The sequence below is a fragment of the Accipiter gentilis genome, chromosome 9 (assembly GCF_929443795.1).
Source record: "Accipiter gentilis chromosome 9, bAccGen1.1, whole genome shotgun sequence".
Lineage (NCBI taxonomy): Eukaryota > Metazoa > Chordata > Aves > Accipitriformes > Accipitridae > Astur > Astur gentilis.
The window spans coordinates 14,539,781-14,560,589 of record NC_064888.1 but is presented as its reverse complement, the minus strand read 5'-3'; the positions used below and the strand labels follow the sequence as shown (position 1 = coordinate 14,560,589).

The 20,809-nt window shown below is 42.1% G+C and overlaps 1 protein-coding gene across 1 annotated transcript; it reads right to left on the bottom strand.

The window, feature by feature from the left end:
* Positions 1–13,949: 13,949 nt before the first annotated feature.
* Positions 13,950–18,752, bottom strand: LOC126042573 (uncharacterized). Its single transcript, XM_049809859.1, has 6 exons — positions 18,558–18,752; positions 18,156–18,235; positions 16,587–16,701; positions 15,767–15,873; positions 15,419–15,533; positions 13,950–14,582 (listed from the first exon to the last, which is right to left on the bottom strand). The coding sequence occupies exons 1-6, from the start codon at positions 18,622–18,624 to the stop codon at positions 14,395–14,397; spliced, it is 672 nt and encodes a 223-aa protein (XP_049665816.1). The 5' UTR covers positions 18,625–18,752; the 3' UTR covers positions 13,950–14,394.
* Positions 18,753–20,809: the final 2,057 nt, after the last annotated feature.

The following is a 20,809-nucleotide window of genomic DNA, read 5'->3' as shown; positions in this document are numbered from 1 at the left end:
GCCATGGTAAATTTATTTTATCCTGCTTACCTCCAGGGGATTACAGAGTTATCTCAATATTTGAGCTAATTGCAGGTGTAAGAAAGTGGCTGCTTTCAGTGTCAGTCTAATGACTATGTGCCACAGCAGAAATGTTCCCCCACCATCCCATGTTTGGGCATTTTCCCCTGTAGACTCCCAGGGAAGAAGGTAAAGGACTTAATGTGTTACTCTACAGCTACAGATGGTAGCCCTGCTCAGACACTTTAGCTACTTATGGTACTAGATGAGGACATAAAACCTGAAACAAAGCAAATATTTCTCACCCTGCCTGAAGCTGCTCCCTCCAGCAACCCTGCTGGCAGCAGGCAGGTCTGAAACAGGCAGTCTTGACTTAAAAAGCAGATTGGTTCAGCATTTGTGCACCTAATTTATTTCCTAAATCTGAATAAGAGGGCAGCAGAGCATCCTCTGATTTGTAGAAAGACAGGATTCCGCAAGACTGGCAACTGTTTACTTTGAAGTTTTTTTCTGAAACATTTATGAACTTATTTTAAAAGCCTAATCCACCCTATCCTAACCTTAAATACTACTTGTGTCTTAGAAGACTGCTACCATTTGCCATGTATTTACCTGTACTTGTTCATGTACTGGACCATCCAGGTTGCTGACAAGCCAAACTGATGTTGTTCAATTTTCAGCCAATGGAGAGCACCCCTTCCAAAGGTGAGAGCAATGACTCCACTACCAGGATTAAGTAAGATTAAAAGTTTACTAATCTTAAGAGTTAGTAAAAAACAGGATAAGCAGATTTCTTAGAAAGAAGCTTTAAAAGGAACTTAGTTTTAGCAAGATCAATGAAGTTAGCATCAAGTATCTAGGGATGGAAGTAACATGTCTAGTTTGAGGTGAAAAGTGTTACTGATTCTGCCTTGTACAGTGGAAAACAATTATTTCATTTCTTTTCCCCCCAAGACAAATGTTCAGAAAATTGTTTTTAATTCTATAAAAATATCCATCAGTGAAAAATTATTCTTAACAGTTATTTTCTGTAATAATACCCCAGTTCATATTTTCTGTGTTTCATGAGGGTTTAAAAAACCTATTGCCAGTTAGGTGACTTTGTGGTCTAAAGGAACACAATTGAAGTCTGAACTTTGGTTTCTGTAGGTGCAAACACACACCCCTTTGGATATACCCATTCCAAGATAGTTGCATAGACTTCATTGTCCCCATCAATGGGTTTTTAACCCAGGCTGCAGCTTGACATCTGTCCCTGTCATCAGACAAGTGCTGGATGCAGCACTGTGCACAGGTGAGAGGGCCAGTTCTCAGGGACCAAGTAATGCCAGCTCCACAACAGCGTGGAGCAGAGCCAGAGCTGCCTTAGCAAAGCCTCCGAGAACATTTCTGGGTGCTTTTTATTCCATATAGATATCACAGCAGCTGCACTGTAGCCGTGATTTTTCAAATATTTAAATAAAGGTAAGCTTGTAAGCAGCAAGTGGGCTGTTGAACATACGTAGTTGGGAGAGAGTTGGATCTGCAACAACCTTAGGGGCATCAGCCTTCATGCTCCGAAGGCTGCATGTGCTACTCATTAAATAGCTCAGATTCTGACTAGTTATTATTATCAGATTATTCACTGCTGAGTAAATAAGGTGATTTACAAGGAAAGCCCGAGTGGTTTTCCGGCAAAAAAGGGCCATCATTTCTCACTACAAGCGACTGCCTCCTAAAGCAGCTTGTGCAGGTGTGAACAGCCAGCTATTGTTTTGCTGATCCCGAGCAAACTGTGGTCAAGGCAGAACAGCTTCATCCTTTCTTTGGAAAGGATTGTGCCACTTTAAGAACACCAAGTGGGAGGTGATATACACTGTACAAACAAGTACCTGTGCGCACTGCTGCGCTCACCTGAGCCTCGCACAGCTGAGGGGACGCTGCCCTCACCCTCCCCGGTTTGTCCCACAGGTTGAACGCCTTCAACACGCACCCTTGCTGCCTGACAGCAGAGGATGGACACCCAAACAAAGCGATTTGATTTTATCTGCAGGACCTGCAAGATACCTTGAGGGCGCTGAGAAGGTAAGAGTGGACAGAAAAGAGCTGAATGCCTACAGGACCACACCAGCTTTAGAGAAAGCCAGAACTTATTTCAGGTAATCGAGTTGAGAAAGATGAAAACATTCAACTAAAATTCAACCGCTTGCTGGCCTTTCTGCAAAAATAAGGGGAATGATTTCCAATTTGGTTAAGAGTTTGCCAGCTTAGAAGAGATGAAGATGAAAATACAGAGCTGCTATTCATGTAATTTATTTTAAGTTCGCTAATATCAAAATAGTTTGCTAAATGGTTATAGAGCTATGTCTGCAAGCACACTACATAAGGCAATCCTTTATTTCCTTTTAAAGTAAGCAGACCTTCAGCTTATATAAGTTTATTCAAAAGTGTTTAAAGTCCAAATATTTCAGAACAGGAAATGTCTATTTGGCTTATAGATGTATATAACCCCTCTCTGCAACACGTTCAAGAGTCAGAAAAACTAATAGACATATGCCAGGAACTCCAAGATAACACATAAAGCCACCTTATTAAATGAAATACAGAAATCAGAATTTACATGTCCAGAAAAAAGTGATTTATGCATACTTTAAACAACAGCTGAGAAACAGTTCTGTTGCATTTTAACTTTCATCATAGTCACCTGCTTACTTGGGAAGCAGGGTGAAACATACCGCAACTAAAGACTTGATCGGCAAAATCACAGCAGTGTGCTATACTACTTTTGCGTTATTGAATATGCTCCATCTTTGTCATACCTTTCTTTTTAAAATCTTCTCCAAAATTTTATACATCCGATTTCTGCACCCAAGATTCATATTGTTTTTAAAATTCTTTAAGCTAGATTTGCATCCTCTAGTGACTTTACTCACAGAAAGCTAAATATACATGGGCTTTACTCAAAAGTAATCAGACTGAACTACAGCATGCTTTATGGACTCTGAAATCCTTTTAAAAATGAATACTGAAATATTTATAATTAGCACTTTATTCAGCTGTTACTTGTAGAGGAGATGTTTATAATAAAAGCAAACTCAGTGATATTTCTTTTAATATTTTATGATTCCAAGCGTTTTTATAACACTCTGGTTTGAAAGGTTTGGCTCTCTAGAGATCAAAGCAGTGTTATTAGATCTTTCTGAGCTTTCACATAGTTGAAATACAGCCTTTTCCTCTAAGGTACTAAACTCATGAATTGATTTCTGGTTTTCACAGGAGTTTTAAGTGACACTTTTAACTTGCAGTATAGTTCCCTTGTTCACCACCCTCATTTCAAGTCAATTACTGTGCAAGAAATCCAGGTCTCAGAACTTTTCGCATTCCTACTGTTTGCTCTCTCTGCTTATAACATACAGTCACAGAAGCGGCATGGAATTCACCTTTCTGCAGTTGCACATGGTTACAAGGCACACTATGGACATTGCAGCAGTGATGACCTCTTCAGAAAACTAGTCTAGACATGTGTAATTATCTTCAAATATTAATAGGAAGTTGGCAGTTATGTTAGAGGACAAATACAGAGTAACACTTGTTTTTACCACTTGAAGGCTAAAGATTCAAATCACTGAGTGGAACAGAAAGTAGAACAAATTCATTGCTGTTGCTGGTTTAACTCTTTTGACTTGTTCTTCCCTTAAAATAAGCACATGCCTGGGAGAAGATGTGTTCACACCTTTGCAAAATGGAAAGTATTCTGCTGCTTCAGTTGTGCTAAAGCAACTGATAGTTGGTCTTTGTATCTAACTGGGCAGCTCTCACGTCTAGATAATAAAACCCCTCCCCACATAAAGAGCTATAAGCCCTGTTTGTATAAGATACTGGAAAGTCATTATTACATATCTGGTTTTATCTGATAAACTTAATGAGGATAATTTAGTGGAATTGCTGATCTGCTAAAATGTCAAAAATGATTATGTAAAGAGGTAGCTAATATTCCACCTTTAACATTTCAGATACATGGTTTTGATTAGTACTATTGATTGTGTTTTTTCACCCAAACTGACCATATTAATCTCTATCAGGAAATTAATCTCCACCAGGCAAACTAGCAATTGAGCACTGCCGCTTGATTACACAAAGATAAGTCTGCAACCACGGTATTCCCAAAACCGCTACCACAACTCCATTACGTAGAAGTTCTTTTGTACTGTCTGCTCTAGCTTTCTTCTGTTTCAGTAATAATGAAGATCCAAGCTTATACTGAATAGGACCCTGCCTTTGGGGATGGAGAAGGAAAATGGAAGGATTGATTCTCTCTTAAATACAGTACAATGAATGTCCTAGAGCTCTTACAGAAAATTTGTCATGGATGATTGCTCTTTCTTAAAGCCACAATCATTTTCTTTGATGTAGGAACATTTTTTCTCTTCCATCCTCCTCCCCCCAACATGGAATGTGGAAGAAACTAAACAAAGTGTGATGATTACTTGACAAGATACATGATAAACACCAGTGCCCTGCTACCTGCTTCAGGGACAGCAGCAAACCCAAGCCTTCCAATAAGTGTTTCCAGCCAGGTCTTTGGAAATGATACTTACTGCTGAGATCCATATGCCAACATTTGTCAGTATTTTCTTCCCTACAAGAACATCTGGCATAGAACCTAATGCTGTTGCCAAGAGTTTCAAGTAACACTAGAAAAAAAAAAAACTTAAAGCAGGCCACCCAGCATAAAATTAAACACCAAATTCACCTGTTTGGACATCAGTCAAGGGTCTAATTTCCTTGATGTACTTCCATAAATACTCAGACACACAAGCCTATAAGCAAGTGTCAGCCTGAGGCATGTTTATGCTTGCTTTACAAATATTTAGCAGCAAGGTTTTTACTCAGTAGGCAGCACACTGAGTAGTTCACCCATGGGGAATTTGTTCTGCTGCAGGCACTAAGGTTCTCACCTGCCTGAAGTCATCCAACTCCAGAAATCATTTAACAATCACTGGATTTACACAGAAACAGTTCTTTCCAAAAGCATGTAAATATATGTTGGGGGAAATGAAGGAACTGCAGCTTTTCTGTTGGAACTCAAGATGAGAAAAGGCAAAGTCTTTGCCCACATTTGTTTGCTTCTGAGTGAGTCTTTTGCTCTCAGGTGCTTTTTGATTGACAAGAAGTGCTGTAGTTACTAATCAGAATATCCTGATAGAAACAAGAAAACATATAACTCAATTCACTGATATAAAACAAGCCTTTCACACTTTGATCCATTCTGCCTTTTGGTGGCTGCACTTACAAATTTACTAGGCTCCCAAAGAATTTTTTAAAAACTTGTTTTTCTGTTCCCAGGGGTTAACCAACAGTACTAGATTTGTGACCTTTCCAAGCAGAGAGAAAAACATTATTACATGCTAGTAAATTATTCTGAAGTTTGGAGGAGGACAGATCATATAAATAGGTGCAAATTCAGATACCAGAACACCTTTTTACCCCATGCAAAACATCTTCAGAAGAACCACAACTGAGAACCAAGTAACAGATTGGTGGGCCACCATCTCCTACTAGCATCTCCCCAGGGGAGGTTCTCCTGTTAGTGACCCCTATAAGCTTTGTAAGGCTGTCTTAAAGCTTTACACTACTTCTGTAGACTGCAAATAAGCCTTTTTTTTGCATAACAGTATTGCTACCTTTAGCATTTGGCCTCATCATGCATTGGGAAAGTATAGCTTCCCATCCTGCCTGGTTGTGATGGGGGATAAACACATCCGGGTTTTTGTAAGATTTTCCCTACTGTTAGTTCTCCAAAATCAAGATATTCATGAATAACTTGGAGAAAAAAAGCAAGATTAGCAGAGAAAAATAACTGATTTTTTAGCATAGGTTTATTGCAGCTAGAAGTAAAGAATACATTCAATACAACAATGCCTGCAGCAGGCAGGACAAGCACTCTTAGTTTCAGCTGGTAGGGAAAGATTGGGGTAGATTCCCTACAGGGCAGAAGCCACAAGGCAGCTGTCTCAGCTGCACCCTGCCCATCTACTTCACTGAAAGAGAGCAGCCCATGTCAAAGAGTAAATCACCCTGTCTGCCTATATGCGTCTTTGCTTTTTCCTAATAATCAAAAAAGTTAAGGCTTCAAATCAAGCGGTCCAACAATATTTTCTGACTTTTCTATATTGCAGCAGGCTGTAAACTGGCAGAGAAGTACATCAGCCAAATACACTATAATTCAAGTCTTTTGTTTCCTGTTTACATAGTCCTCTGCAACAGTTGTGTGCCATGATCTTAAAGCTATTACAATTCGTAAATGATCTGTGCTACAGGGAGCAGTGAAGCAATCCACAATCTAAAGACACACATTTTCACAAGGCCTACTTTAGATTGCATTAAACATATGCAGCTAACAAAGCATACCAGCTTCACTTCCAGAATTATGTAACAAGGTTATGATTTTCTGTGGAGAGTATAAGGATAGAATTGTGATTTTTTCTAAGAAATTATTCTGTCCACTGTGCTAAGATGACCCCTTCTTTAGTGTCCAAAAAGGTCTTTCATCAACTGCAGTTCAGAAGAAAACTTTAATTTGTGTAGCCTTCAGGCAAATCTTAAATGAAACACTGGAAATGGAAGGTACGAGCAGAAATCAACTTCTCTAATAGGCCTTTTTTTTTTTGCATCCCCCAAATGCCTTCATTGTTGCATACTTGTCTAAAGAATTAATTTATTGCATTCAATGTATTGCCTTCAGCTCCGACCTTTGCAGAGTCCTTTGCTCTTCTACTCAATTGTTAAATTTAAGGCATGGATCTAGAGCACCCTTCACTGCAAAATATTTTGTGGTTTAGAGACCAGATTTGGTATGCTCACACATTCACTGATGAGGATTTTTGTTGAGATGTAGAACTTGTAAAGCTCCAGTGACAGTCTGTATTTATTCTGAAAGAAACACCACTGCTTTTGTATTTCTAGAGCTGTGTTTTGGTTGGCCACCATTTTGATTCATTGATACCCTCCCATAATCAAACCTTGGAAGTTTAGAAAGTTGCAGGGATACTGGCTGTTTGGAAAGATTATTTAACCACACACAGCCTGTATGCATCGAACACTGTCAATGTGAGAAACGCCTCATTAACTGAGCAGTCTCAGATCTTTTACAGCTGTGCCAAATGAAACTCAGACTGGCTGACACAGGCAAGTAACATTTTCTAAATTGAGTCACAGCCTCCAGCCTCTGTACCTGCTGATTGCACAGCACCACAGTTTAGCAGACTCACTTATCAGTGCACCTATTTCTATTTGGGATGGATTCAGCTGTCATGAATGTACCTTATTTATGATGCACCTTACTGATAATTCATACTATAGCAATACTAATATATATGTGACCCTCTTGTCATATAGGCATAGCTGTGAAGAGTTGCTGATGTATTCTTTCCCCAAAAGACCAAAGCAAGCTGCATATGCACCCCAGGGCTCTGCAGCACTCACTCACAAGCGAAGAGCCCAAAGCCTTAAAAAACAAGAACACAAGTGCAGGGAAAGCATGGAATAGTTGGATGAAGGACAAATTAATAGTTTGAGGACATTATATAAAACTTACTATCAGTTATTAGCCATCAACAACTTTTCTAGCTAAAGCCAAGGTAGTCAACAGCTCCAATAGGCAAACAAGGCCCTTGGCAAATGAACTGCTGCTCTTTACAGCCTTGAACTACACAGCCTTGACTCCTTGAAGCTGTCTCCACACTATCACAGACCTTCCCATCACTTCCCAAACACTTCTGCAATATCACTACTATTTTCTGACTGCAGAGCACTTCAGCTCCTCAGAAGGGCCAAGGCAGACAGAAACCCAGTAATGCCTCCCAGTGAGTGCTTCCCCCCCTCCAGAAACACATAGGGCTGGTTTGCCTGACCTTTGTTTTGCCACCAGTGATACGGCTGCCAGGACAGTGATCCCTTATCCAAGCATAGTGATATGTTATGTCTTCTTCATCAAAGGATGAAGCAGAGAGTTGCCCTCACCTCAAGCTATAGTGTTGACTTTCTCAGCAAAGAACAGAGCCTTCCTTCATCCTCAGCATTCAGGGACTCTTAGGACCTCTATTTCTCATGCAACACGATGTATAGTCCAGCTGAAGATCACTGGAAGTTTGTTTTGTGGAAGTTTAACTGGTGTGGCTTTCCCTCAGAGCCAGAATTTAAGGGAAGGGGCAATGCTCTGCTCTCATCCTCAGCACATCAGGCTGCTGGGGGAACAGTGGATGCTCTCACTGGATTTTTTCCCTTAGCCAGGTCCTGGTGAGAAATCAATAGAGCAGAAAACAGGGACAGGGGATTTCCTATGCAAACTATGTCTGAATAACTGCTTGTCCAACCAGGGGAATTGCAACAAACTGAAAGAAGGGAATGAGGAAGAGAATGAAGTAACAAACAGCAAGAACTGAAACAAAGCTGGAAAAGTAGCAGCAGCAAGAGATTAACGGAAAATGCCTGACAGAGAAAAAGGCAGGAGCAAGAGACCACAAAGCAAGTCAGAAATTAAGATATTTAAAGGAGTTCATTGACAAAGAGAATTGAATTAGAGGACAAGAGGCCCACCTCTGATATTCCCAGTGCAGCGATGGAACAGCACAAGGCAGCTCCCTGAGCACAAACATCTCTTCTCCCCTGGCTGCGAACAGCCTCACACTTGCCCTCATCCACCAACCAGGGGGAAAGAGAAGAATAAAGTCAAGAGTGCCATCAGAAAGGTCAGAATATCACATAGCCTAACTAGCTCCAGAACACAGCCTGCATCAGTCAGAGCCGCAGGTCTGAGCAGATGAAAAACAAGCAAAACCAAGCAGCTGTTTTGCAGCTCAGGTGAAAAGAGCACAGCCAGGGGAGCAAACCTGGTGGGCAGCATTCCAGCACCAGCAACTGTCCTGCCGCAGGTATGCGGCTTAGCTGGCAAGGAGGCAGCAGCCATGAGCATGCTCCAGGCTCTGAGCTAGCGGAGCTTCACCCATGTCCTCCATACCTTTCCCCAGTTCGGAAGACTTGACGTTAATCTAACTGTAAAAGATGACACAACCTTGTGAGAGCTGAGGTTTCTGGAAAGGTCTTGGCACTGCTGTAAGGCAGACACTGACCCCGCTGAGCAGGCACAATTGAGGCTGGAGAAAGAACATGTTTTCCACTGTCAAAGCCTGTGTCTCTCTCTCAAAAAAGGCTGAACTAGTACTTCCATAGCAAGAGGAGAAGGTAAGCGTACAAGAAAGGTTGGCACCAGAGAGCCAAGGTTTGGCTGAACAGCAGAGTCCAGTTCATTTAGCAGCCAAAAGAAACTCCATCTAGAGTCTGCCTAACTGATAGCTAGCCTTCATTAAGGAATATCATTACCTAAATCCTTCAGGACTTGTTACCAGACATCTACTGCTTCTCCTCACAGGCCACAGTAAAAAGCTGAGGGCAACCTGATAAGCCAGGTACAAAATTGTTGGCAACTCATTAGCATCCCATATAAACTCAAATTTTTCTACTGTCTCTAAATAAGTGTATTCTATCAACCCTGCTTCAGTCTTCTCCTTCACATAAGGGTCAGGATTTAGTGACAGAAAACCAGTACACTACCCACTCTGAGAAGCAATGGACAAACCTGAGATGTCCTCTGGTGAAACCTAGGCTAATTCCCACACCAAAGGCAGCACTGCAGTCAGGAAACCTCCTTACTACTGGGCACAGAGGCAAGATGTTGCAGGGGGAAAACATTGGCCCTAGCCACGACCTTTTATTCATCCTCCTTAGGGCTTCGGCTTCATTACAGCTTTCAGGTGTGTAGGTCCTGTGCTAAAGGAATTGCACTGAGCTTCAGTTAACTAGGACACACCTGTTAACAGTCCTGGAGCCTTGACTCAAAACTAATGTGATTTAACTCCTTCCTAGCTGGTTTTCTCTTTCTTTTTCTATTTTGCAAAACTAAAGACTTGAGACTTACTGGCTCTTGCTTCTGCTCTGCATATACACACCACTGCCTGGCTGCTAAACCTCTATGCATCTTAAGCTCATACTTGTTTGATTAAACCATTTCAAATAGAAATCAGTTTTCAACAGATATAACAGTTTCATTAAAATATCTCTCTAGTCATTTTCAAAGCACATAATTCTTCACTGAGCGTCCATTAAAGCTCTCTGACAAGCAAAAAGTTTCTAAATCCTACTTTATAGGGAAAAAAAGGAGATAAAATACACATTCGGACAGCAGATAACTTACAGTTCTCCCTTCTTTCCATCATATTATTTTATTCTCAGTGTTAGGTTTGATACATGTCAGTGTAATAATAATTTTTTGTACTGATGCTCTCTAAGCAGGATGCGAGGGCCTTAAAAATCCAAATTTTAAAGAGAAGCTGACAAAGGCTTACCCAAGAGTCAGGAATGGTGTTTCAGGGTGGACATAGTATCTTACACCAGCATCAGTGACTGCAACCAAGTCAAAAGGGAAAGGCAGGTTGATGCTCCATGGAGGTTCTCGAGGTGACAAAGAGAGAGAGCGAGCAGGAGCTCTCCTGGGGCCTGCAGCTGGGGAAAACAGGTTTGTTCTTCAGGATGAGAAAATAATAGGCCAAAGAGGCTGACAGCCTTACTCTGGCTAAAACAAACACATCTCTACAGTCCTAATGCCTATTTACAAGAAAGTAATGCAGAGTATTTTTTGCTTTACAGCCTCAGACTCTTGACATGGAGGAAATCATAGTGGAAACGATCCTGGCCCCATGGGAAATACTGCTGGTCATTTTTGCTGCAGTGCTGATAATGAGTTTTCTCATGTTTCTGCCCCCCGCTGCGGTGGTGATCTGGAGAATGAAGCGTGTGCCGCAGATCTCTTTGCATGGCTCAGTGTGAGGCAGCCCTAGTACAAGCTGTAACACCACTGATCCCTTTAAAGGATGGTTCAGAATGATAACATCTCTCAGGATCACTCTTACTGCCTAGGATCCATCCAAAAGCGAAGGGTTTCCCAGTCTATTGCTGCTAAGTTCCTGTGAAAAGAGAGTGTGTATAATTTTGTCTTCATGTGCTAAAGTTCTCAGCACTTTGCCTTCCATTTTTTGGCTATGTTGTAATTACTGTTGTTGGCTTAGTTCCTAGACTGACTTCTTGCATAATAATGGATGGAAAACAAGACTGAAAGAGAAGCAAGCATAATACAGCATTGGATTCCCTCAACTAATATCAGGAAAGCCTCCCTTTCTATAGTTATGCTGTAAATATTACCAAAGCCTTTAGCTGAGATGACAGACAGTTATGCAGGTGGACATATCAAAAGTGTGCTGTATACTCTGGGGAGGTAGTGGTTTAGTCTGGTTGTACTGGGAAGCCTAAAAAAACCCAACAGAGAATAGTGCAATAAATAAGCATCTCGTGCTTCTTTTGTCTGATCTGAAAACTTACTGGCCTAAAATGTTTTTTGTTTCTTTCCTTCTATATGAATTTTCCTCTCTCTGCAAATCCCGAGTGCCAGAACACAAAGCCCTCCCCATCCCGGGGTTAGAGCAGGAGCGTGAGGGATGGCCCGATGCTCAGACATGCCCAGCCAGACAGCGACTTGAAGTTAATGCAAACATACAGCAACTATTTGCTTGAATCACATTATGCAAATTTACTTTGGGAAATAACGAGATTAAGTTACTTAAGGTTTTAACTGTGTCATATAGGCTTATTGGTTCAACTTCCCTTTCTCATATATAAATAATAACTTGGATGGTGGGAATAGAACAACACTGCTTCTCTGCAAGTTTGTGAAAAAAAACCAACACCCCAACAACCCAATCTCCAGCTTAATATCAAATTCATGCCACATCAAATTAAAGCTTTCCAGTCTAATTCTTCCACACTGGGGGATGCTTATTAGCAGGCTTTCTGATGCACAGATTTAACAGTTTCTGTTAGTTTACAAGAGCAATGGGTTTGATTTCCTCATGAAATCCAATACTGGGCTTCTTTTCTTTTGTTGGTTGGATTGGAAAGTCGCTAGAATAACTTAATATAATTCAAAGAAAAATGTTTTTTAGCACCAGTAGGAAAATGATACTGGAAAGTGCTCAGTGCTTCAGGTATTTTATTTGAGCATCAGCTGATAATGAATTGGCTGGAAGTGAAAGACTCAAGGACATTATAATTTTATTTGATAGAGATTATTTGTTTGCCAGAAATAAACAAACCCACCAGCGACTGAAAAAACATTGCTTTTCTTTAAGACTACAGCACTTACCTTTGTCTTCAGCACAATGACTTAAGTTACTGCCTCATAGTTTATAAGCAGCCAAAGCAGCCAACTCATCCCTTTGTTGGTGTAATTGTCCGCTACACTCATAGTCATATGACTGTCTGGTTCTGGGCCCAAAGTAACCAATGGTTGTTTTACTTGTAATGACTGGATTCTGAGTCTGAAAGACAGTGTGTAATTTTATATATCTGAATCATTTAACTGATTAATGAGGTAAAGGTCAATTATACATCATGTACCTGTCTATGTCTGAGAGATTCACAGGAATGGGGAAAAGGTAAAGAAGAGAAAGGAAACACAAACAGATGAGCTGGCTGTCTTCAGATCTGTAGCTTCAGTGTTTGCTCAACAGAAGAAAATTAAAACAAAACCCCAGGCACGGATTCCACTGAAAAACAAGCAAGCAGTAACTAAGCTTTTTGTTTAGATTTCATAATAATTCACATGCGCGTCTCTTCTGTAGCTACAGCTCCACAAATAAACTGTTTCACCAGTGCTAAGTTGTCTTTGGTCTTCACTCGCACCAAGTGCCAGGCAGACAACGGCCCGGGTTTTCTGCTCTTCACACTTCTTACTCTGTGCCTTTGGTTTTCCACCGTACACACACATATGGAGGGGCATGCAGAGGGGTGTAAAAGAGGGACACCTCACAGAAAAATGGGGATTGGAGGAGGAACAAGCGGTTTTATATTTCATGAGAAGAATCAGTGACCAAAAAAATCACTTCGATATTTGTTCTTGTTTAGAGCCGTTACAAATTCAGATGATTAGCTAAGTTTTTGCTAACACTGGCAACAGCCAAACTTGCCCCAGTTTAGACCAGGTTTAGAAATAGAATGGAGGAGAAAAAGTGGGGAGGAGGACTAGCCAGAAGCCGTGGAAATATTGGGCTAGGACCAGCAGCTTCCCTGACACTACTGTGCTGAGACCAGAGCATCTCAGCTGGTCAGCCCTGTGCTTAGCCCAGAGCCTGAGAGCTCTACCCTAAATATGGCCCACCCCAACTTCATTACCAACCAGACCTCATTTGCTTTGGTACTTTGCCTCCGAAGCTAAGCCATAGCTTGTGGTAACCCCAACCTCTGCCTAAGGGAGGCCCCGCAGGTGTGTGTGCCGCACATGCCCAGGGAGTGCAAGGAAGCGCGAGCACAGAAGAGCGCTTGCAGCCCTGGATCCCACAGGGTGGGCAGAGCTGTCAGAGCAAACCAAGGGTCAAAAGGACTTTCTTTCCATGGTTTTGCATCACGGGGACTGAACAGCAGAGACTGAAGCTGATCCCTGGCACACGAACTAGAGAGCTTCTCATGCAGGTCCCTCAATGCCCACCTCCTTCATCTTTTTGGCAGAGAAGACATGATGCAAATATCTGCTAGTTTAGGGCAATCCCAGTTCTCACATTTTGTACCGGACTGAGATGTTACATTTTTCCTGCCGTTTTGTCTGGTTACAGCAAGCATACAGGGCACTTTTTGACTCCTAGAATTGCACTGAAGTATAACCCAAAGGCTATGTCTTTCTGTGGAATGTCCTGAAGGTGATAAATACAGGAGAAGCCTTTGAGTTGTCCCACCAACAAACCGCAGTGCTTCAAGTTTGTAGCTCATGCAAAACACAGCACATTGAACAGCTGTATGTATAGCCTGATTTAACCCCCAGCCAAGCAGGCACATGAATAAAGAATTACACTCCTACGGCCAGTAACTGTTGTGACTTGCATTGCTTTAATGGTCATCAGAGCAACAACAGTGATTAATTTGCAACTGTAAAAGCAACTAAAAGTATGGCCCGTTCTCAGTAAAGATGACACCTGGCAAAAGATGATTTCTAATAACAATTACTGTGTTTAACTATTGACTGCATCCATTAAGCAACTCTAATTCTTATTTAATTCCAGCTAGACAAATTTAAGCCATAAAAGTGATCTTTCTTCGAAACACGTCTGCCATGAGCTATGTGATTACTTTTAGCCTATATATTTGTACCCAAGAGCTGAAGTAAAATTATGACTGTGATCTCTAGTCCATCAACTAAATAAAAGCTGTATGTTTACATGTCTTAGCAATTATTTCTCTGCTCTGCTTCTCTTGTCAAAATAGCCATGTCAAACTGCAGGCGGCTGGTTGGTCTGTGACACAAGCTTTTTGGTGCTAGTAACCACAGAGGATACAATCAGCTTCCTTGTCACGGTTGGAGCTGTCGATGCCTTGCTCACCAAGCTCTTTGAGGAAGATGTTTAGCTGCTCTGTCTGAGTTTCAGCAAAGGCTAATGTGTGCAGACAGGTGTTGTTGGTGGGGAAATAGGCAGATTTAGCTCCACTGATGGCCATCTCAGAGGCTGAAAAGATCAAAAATGACAACAACAACAAAAAAGCAGCTGAATTACTTAGCTTAGATTTGTCCTGATATTTAAACAAGCGCCAGCATTCCCATTTTCCAGACTAAAGACTTCAACTTGGAATAAAAGTGCCTAGGTGATTGCTTTTAGTAAGCCCTGGGAAAAAAACCTGCTCTAGCAACAAGGCACTGCCAACAGTAAAATATTTTCCATTAATCATAGGAGTGATAGGTTGGTCCTTTTGTGTATCTATAAGCACGCTTATTTTTAAATTAAGGCAATAACAACAGAGTCAGACAGCCTGCTTCAGGTCACAGATTGCTCCCTGGATGAAACCAGAGCAGTCTTAAAAACCCTTGGGCTGCCACATGAAAAAGGCAGCATTGCTGGCTGGGGGCCAGCTGCTGGGTTTTATTGTATGTACATATGGTGAATAGTGCAGGTGTTGGCCAATTTTGCTGCGGTTCTTCAAATACTGTTGCAAGATAAACAGCAGTTTTGTGTTCTGCTGCTGTCTGTCCAGTGGGACACACAGCCCTTCTGCAACGTAGGGTTTGTGTTAAGATGATACCTATTTACTGTTTTTAAAAAAAAAAGATGCATCTTCCCACAAGCACTGCAGACATGACAAATTTGCTACCTGAAGCTGAAATAGCAATGCTCAGGCCTTCGTTCAGCAGTTTGCCAGTCCAGCACTAGCTCTCACAACATCACACATGCCAAGGTTGTCACACATGCCAAGAAAAGAGAAACTTTTCTTTCCTCCTTTTTTTTTTTTAAACAAAACAGATGAAGCCTCCCATCTCTGTGACCAGATGCACCTGGGAAATACTCACGGTTACAAACAGCGAGTGCCTTTCCCCCAGCAAGCTGCGTTGTCCAGGAAAACCCAGTGGTGTTGCCACATACTTCATACAGTCTACTTCTTCTGAGGAATTGAAAGTCATAGCCCTTGGGAAACAAAGGTGGGGAAAAAACAAACAAATGGTGTCTTAGGCTACATCTTGGTAACTGTAAGATGAAGAAACATTCAGCCAGTGAAGGTCAATACAAACACCACAACCTCTCCCTGCCCTAAGGGAGAAAAAAAAAAGTATAACGAGGAAAATTATGCATTACACAATAACACTTCTAAATTAATGAATCAATGCAGCAATATAGTAGCAGTAAACTATGAACATTACCTCATTGCACATGGGTTTGCAGTACTGAGTGTCGCCAATGGTGACACACACCAGCCCGCCATTTCTAGGGGCTCGTGGAGGTGGGCATGGAGGTAGCTGCTTGCAAACTTTTGAGTGGATTAAAAAGAAAAAAGCGAGTGAGAAAACAACATGTCAGAGTGAAAGTGAGTATAAAAGTCTCCTCCCTTCCCAAGCAAACCATAGGCATACTCATTGACCTGAGTATGGGTGATAACGGCCCCCGCTAGCTGATTCTGTCAAAGTAAGCATTTTTGGTTTTTTAAAAGCTTTTTTCTTTTTCTTTGGCAGCACCCAATTTTTCCATCACTTGTCACTGTGACGGCGAACTCCCTGTCAGCCCCAGTTACACTTTAAAAGTGGCTAAAAGTGGCATTTGCAGTCACAGCACTGGCATTCAGTACCATTGTGGCCAAAACTATCCAAATATTTCTTGGAAAAATATGACAGACCTGACCGCTCCCAGGCACCAAAGAGGCCCTTGCTGGAGGGCAGAGCAGGCCCTGCTGCCTCTGCCACTCTGTGCTGCTGCTCAGCACCAGGGGCCGGGCTGTGGGGACGGTGGGACCCCGCGCGTTGGAGCTGCTGTGCCTCCCAAGGTGCCCGCCAGGACAGTGGCCAAGCACCCTTGCTTTCCGGCTTGTTGCTGAGAGGTCAGTTATCTTATTTTTCCCACCCCTCAAGAAACACAGACACTTAGCTCACTCTGACTGCAAGTAAAAAAAAATTTTCTTTGTGCTTCTCTGCTGCCACTTTGTTCAACACCCAGCAAAGAGGAGCATCAGTTCAGGGAGGGCCTCACATTTCTCTTGAACAGGGCGCAGGAGATCGAGTGTTCCTTGCAGTGTCCAGACAAGCAAATTGATTGAAGCTTTTTCACTCTTCCCAATCATGTCATGAAAGCATTTTGAATATTTCTACGGAGTTAGGGGAGAAAAAGGATAAGTTGAAGAGGAAAGGCCTTGGAATTAATTTATGAAGGTGGTCAAATGTTTGCTTCTTTTTTTTTAATGCAGAACAAGAACCATTTTTAAAATTATATGGCTTTAAATAACACTTATTTCCCCACAATGTTTTTGGAAGAAATCCGGTAACTTTTTTTGTAAACAGTGGCTAGATAGGCTTTTTCCATTATTTTGAGTTCAAGAGGCAGGACTAGTATGGGTTGGGGCTTTTTTCCTATATATTAAAAGATGCCTTTATAAACAACTGTAAGTATCTTCTTTCTATAAAAAACATTGGTTTGTTATTCTTACCTTCCGAATGCTGGCATCTCACAGACTTTCTTGTGTGTGTGTGTGTGTGTGTGTGTGTGTAAAAATATGTATTTGTGAATGTGTGTAAACAAAGACGCTCCTATTTTTTCTAGCTATTGCTCTATACCCATATAAATAGCTTTCAGTCCATACGTGTGTGCCTGTGCACATATGTGGTAGTGCAGAGCTGTGCTAAACTCCACGACCAAAACACAAGTGTGTGCCATCATTGTCACAGACACCAGTTACTTTGAACTTACACAGATGCAAGAAAAAGAGCAAGTCCAATTTTCTGTAGTGGCTGCTGAAGCGCTAGCCAGCAACGGCAAGCTCTGCTTCTCGGGCTGAAGGTTACAGAAACATTGTTGGAAGTGATGGGCATTGGTCATACAAAGAAAACAATATAATTCACATCCCTGGAGGAAAAAAACCTCAAACATGTGGGAGAACATCTCCTTAGCAAGTGCTGCCCTCAGCCTTTTCCCCCCCTCTGTGTGATAAGACCAATACTCCTGGCAGAACCCCAGCTATCAGTTCTGTGTTACTGTTTTACAGACAGATGGCTCGACCATGTGTGAAAAAAATTTTATAAGCTCTGCCCTGGTATTTCTTCACCATTTCTGCCATGTTCAAGGGTCCCTGCCTGATGACTCCCTTATGATATGCCTAGCCCATAGAAGACAGGAGCACTAACTCATAAAACGCAGGCTTTCAGTTGAGTGGCTTAATTTTTATTCAAAATATTTAGCACTTTATATTTGAAAGTGGTATTGAAAACAACATTATGCATATAAGGCAAAAGACATAACTGTTTATGTTCAAGCCACTTTATATATCTGGAGCAAAGCAAAACTGGAAAATACACCTACAAGGACTTTTTTTTTGACTAGCAGTAGCAGGGCCAAAGGCATGGCAGGTCAAATGACACTAATTTTTTTTGCTCTTCCATCTGGCTCCCCTCCCCACCACGTACTTTTGTTCGGAGCCAGGCATTGCCAAAGCAATACGCAGGTGGTGCTTGCCCCGGCACGCGCGGCAGGACCCTGCTCCTCCCACCACCACAGAAGGTGTGCGGAAAGCAGGTCCTGGCTTGGCCGATGCAGCCAACCTCTTACCTCAAGACTTTCATTCACATCATCTATGGTTGCACTTTCACATTCACTTGGACTGGCAAAAGCGCCAGTTTCAGTAAAATCTAAAAGAGAGACAGAAGCAGGTACGTAGCTGGTTAATAAGCCCTCCTGACACATGAACAAACCCCCAATACCACATAACAGTACTTTTTTATGGGAATTGTGCCACTGTTCTGCAGTCCTAGTGCTACCTTGTATATCTGAGGCGATTGGGGCTCAAATGTGAATAAACTGCGCAAATATTGATTTATTCTAAACGGTTAGCGATCTGATCGCCTGTTTGTGGCCTCCTGGTGCTGGGTTCCCAAGTGGGATATTTCATTTCTCTAAAACAGCCGCTATTTAAATAATTGTTAGTCATATTCAAGAATGGCAATATCTTACCTGCAAGAAGCACTGCTAAACTTATGAAAACCAGTGTTTTCCAGAGCGGGTGGGAGCTGAACAGCATTTTTTTCTGCAGGAGCCGAGGGACTAGTTACTTGTTGCTGGTGGAGCCTAAGAGCTGAAGCACCGGAGTCAGGCACAAAGCTGCATGTCTGTGGGTTGCTGGTTGTTTGCCATGTGCCTCGCTCGGAGGCAGTGCTGTGATAAGGTGTTAGGGAGATGCGTATTGCCCAACTTGCTGGGAAGCCAGCAGAGAGTTTGCCGGCACGGTTCAGGGAGGGCAAGGGGAGATTTCTCAGTACCATACTGAGGCAGTCTGGCTTCCCTGCTGCTGCCAACTCCACCGGGAAATTCAGATTAACTGGTTTACTGTAAACATGTTTAGTGTATGCACACTCTTGCGTGCTCTTACTCTCTCCCCACGCCCCCATCTGTCTGTGTTTGGCTGTCTGTCTGTCTCTCTCTCACACACACACATACATATGGAAGTGTTCAAGGCCAGGTCAGATGGGGCTTTGAGCAACCTGGTCTAGTGGAAAGTGTCCCTGCCCATGGCAGGCGGGGTTCGAACTAGATGATCTTTAAGGTCCTTTACAATCCAAACCATTCTATGATTCTATACACACATTCATATAGAAGACATAAGTATGCCTTACCTACAGGACTCAACCCTGTATCTCATGCTCCAACAGAAAGCTCAGAACATAAAATGATGGCTAAACTGATTTGGACCAAGGGCATGCGCTCCATATCCTGTAGCATCCAGAGGTTAGCTACTTGGTAAAGAGAGCAAGTTATGGTTTCCAACTTCCAGCTTCTGGGTTATTAAATACAGATTAAACAAAGCAGCAACAGCAACAGAAAAGGGGGGGGGGGGGGGGGAGGGGAAAGTCCTAAGAACATGAACCTACTTTCTGTGAGTATCTTAAATTGCCAACTGCATACCTGCTCTCTGTCAGCAACTGCATGGTATTTCTATTTGTAGTTTTTTGTTTTCTGTTTGTTTTTTTTTAATGGAGCCATGACCCTCATCTGCTTATATCCATTTATGGGAAAAGCTGAATAACTAGCAAAATTGCCACAAACGTTCAATCATTTCGACCCTATACATTTACTAGCAGATGAATCCAATTATCCAGATAATGCTCAGGTGCTAGGGGTGTGACGGACTGACCCCAGCTGTAAACTGTGGGTTTCAGTGTCCCGGTCTTTCACCCAACAGCCTGTCACACCCTCCCCACTGCCAAGCCTCCACGCTGACCTCGCCTGCCCACCAAACCAGCTAGACACGCACGCACTCCCTTCCTAACAAACGCTGTAATGGTTGTTGTTGTCACTGCCAGAGCAGAGCTGTTCAGTTTGTCTGCAGATGTTTGGTTTTGTTGAGACAAGGACATTCTGCTTTCATGTTACATTATGCAACATACTTATTTATACAGCAATTTTTCAGGATTCTTTTTGATTTATTTTTCATTCGCTTGCTTCTGCTAGTTGTAGTATAACACAGTATGACCAGAAAATCCTGAAGAAGTGAAGCCAATGACAAGGCCTCCGTTGCATTAACAAAGATATGCCTTCTTATGCCATCTCAAGGATGTCTCGATAAACAGGTATGTATGTGACGCTTCCACAAAACAGTTCTGTGGCAGCATGAATGGCGACTTCCTTACTATTAGTAAAATGCCTTTGTGTACATTACCGATGGGTAAAAGATCGTTAGCATAACAAGTCTTTAATAACGAAGGCCAAGGTTTATATTTCTAGGCAGGCCAATAGGACCTGGCTCCAAACAGTTTACGTTTTTGAGGCTGACACACCCAACAGTCTTCTTCCTTGCAAGATGAGCAATATGCAGCTGGGAAAATAGTCCCTGGGAAATTTTTGCCAATACATTCTTTAAGATGGAGCTGCACTTTAAGCTATTTTCCTGCCAAAATGTATCCAGGTGTCCAACGAGGGACATACTGATTAGTCCTTTAAGTCCTCAGGAGCTACACATAAACCTACTACTTGTTCATCTCAACTTCCACAGTATATATAGCACATTGGCATAATTAATGAAGTGGAGCAACTTCTGGCTTGAACAGATAAAAGTTGTGTTTATGACACTTGAAGAGAATGAATGGTAGCTTTTCTTTAATGATCATCACAGTCAGGCACTCTCTTTCCACCTCAGTGTCTGTTTGGGAGACAGTCTACAAAGCAATTTTTTGGAGAGAAGGAGAGAAACGTGGGGTGGCAGCATTTGT

What these genes read in the sequence shown, in the direction of transcription:
- LOC126042573 (XM_049809859.1), bottom strand. Translation starts at nt 18,624, where the DNA reads ATGCTGTTCAGCTCCCACCCGCTCTGGAAAACACTGGTTTTCATAAGT. An exon ending in GCGCCCTGTTCAAGAGAAAT is followed by an intron (nt 15,874 to 16,586) that starts GTGAGGCCCTCC and finishes TCCACTCAAAAG; the next exon opens with TTTGCAAGCAGCTACCTCCA. An exon ending in GGCACTCGCTGTTTGTAACC is followed by an intron (nt 14,583 to 15,418) that starts GTGAGTATTTCC and finishes TGATCTTTTCAG; the next exon opens with CCTCTGAGATGGCCATCAGT.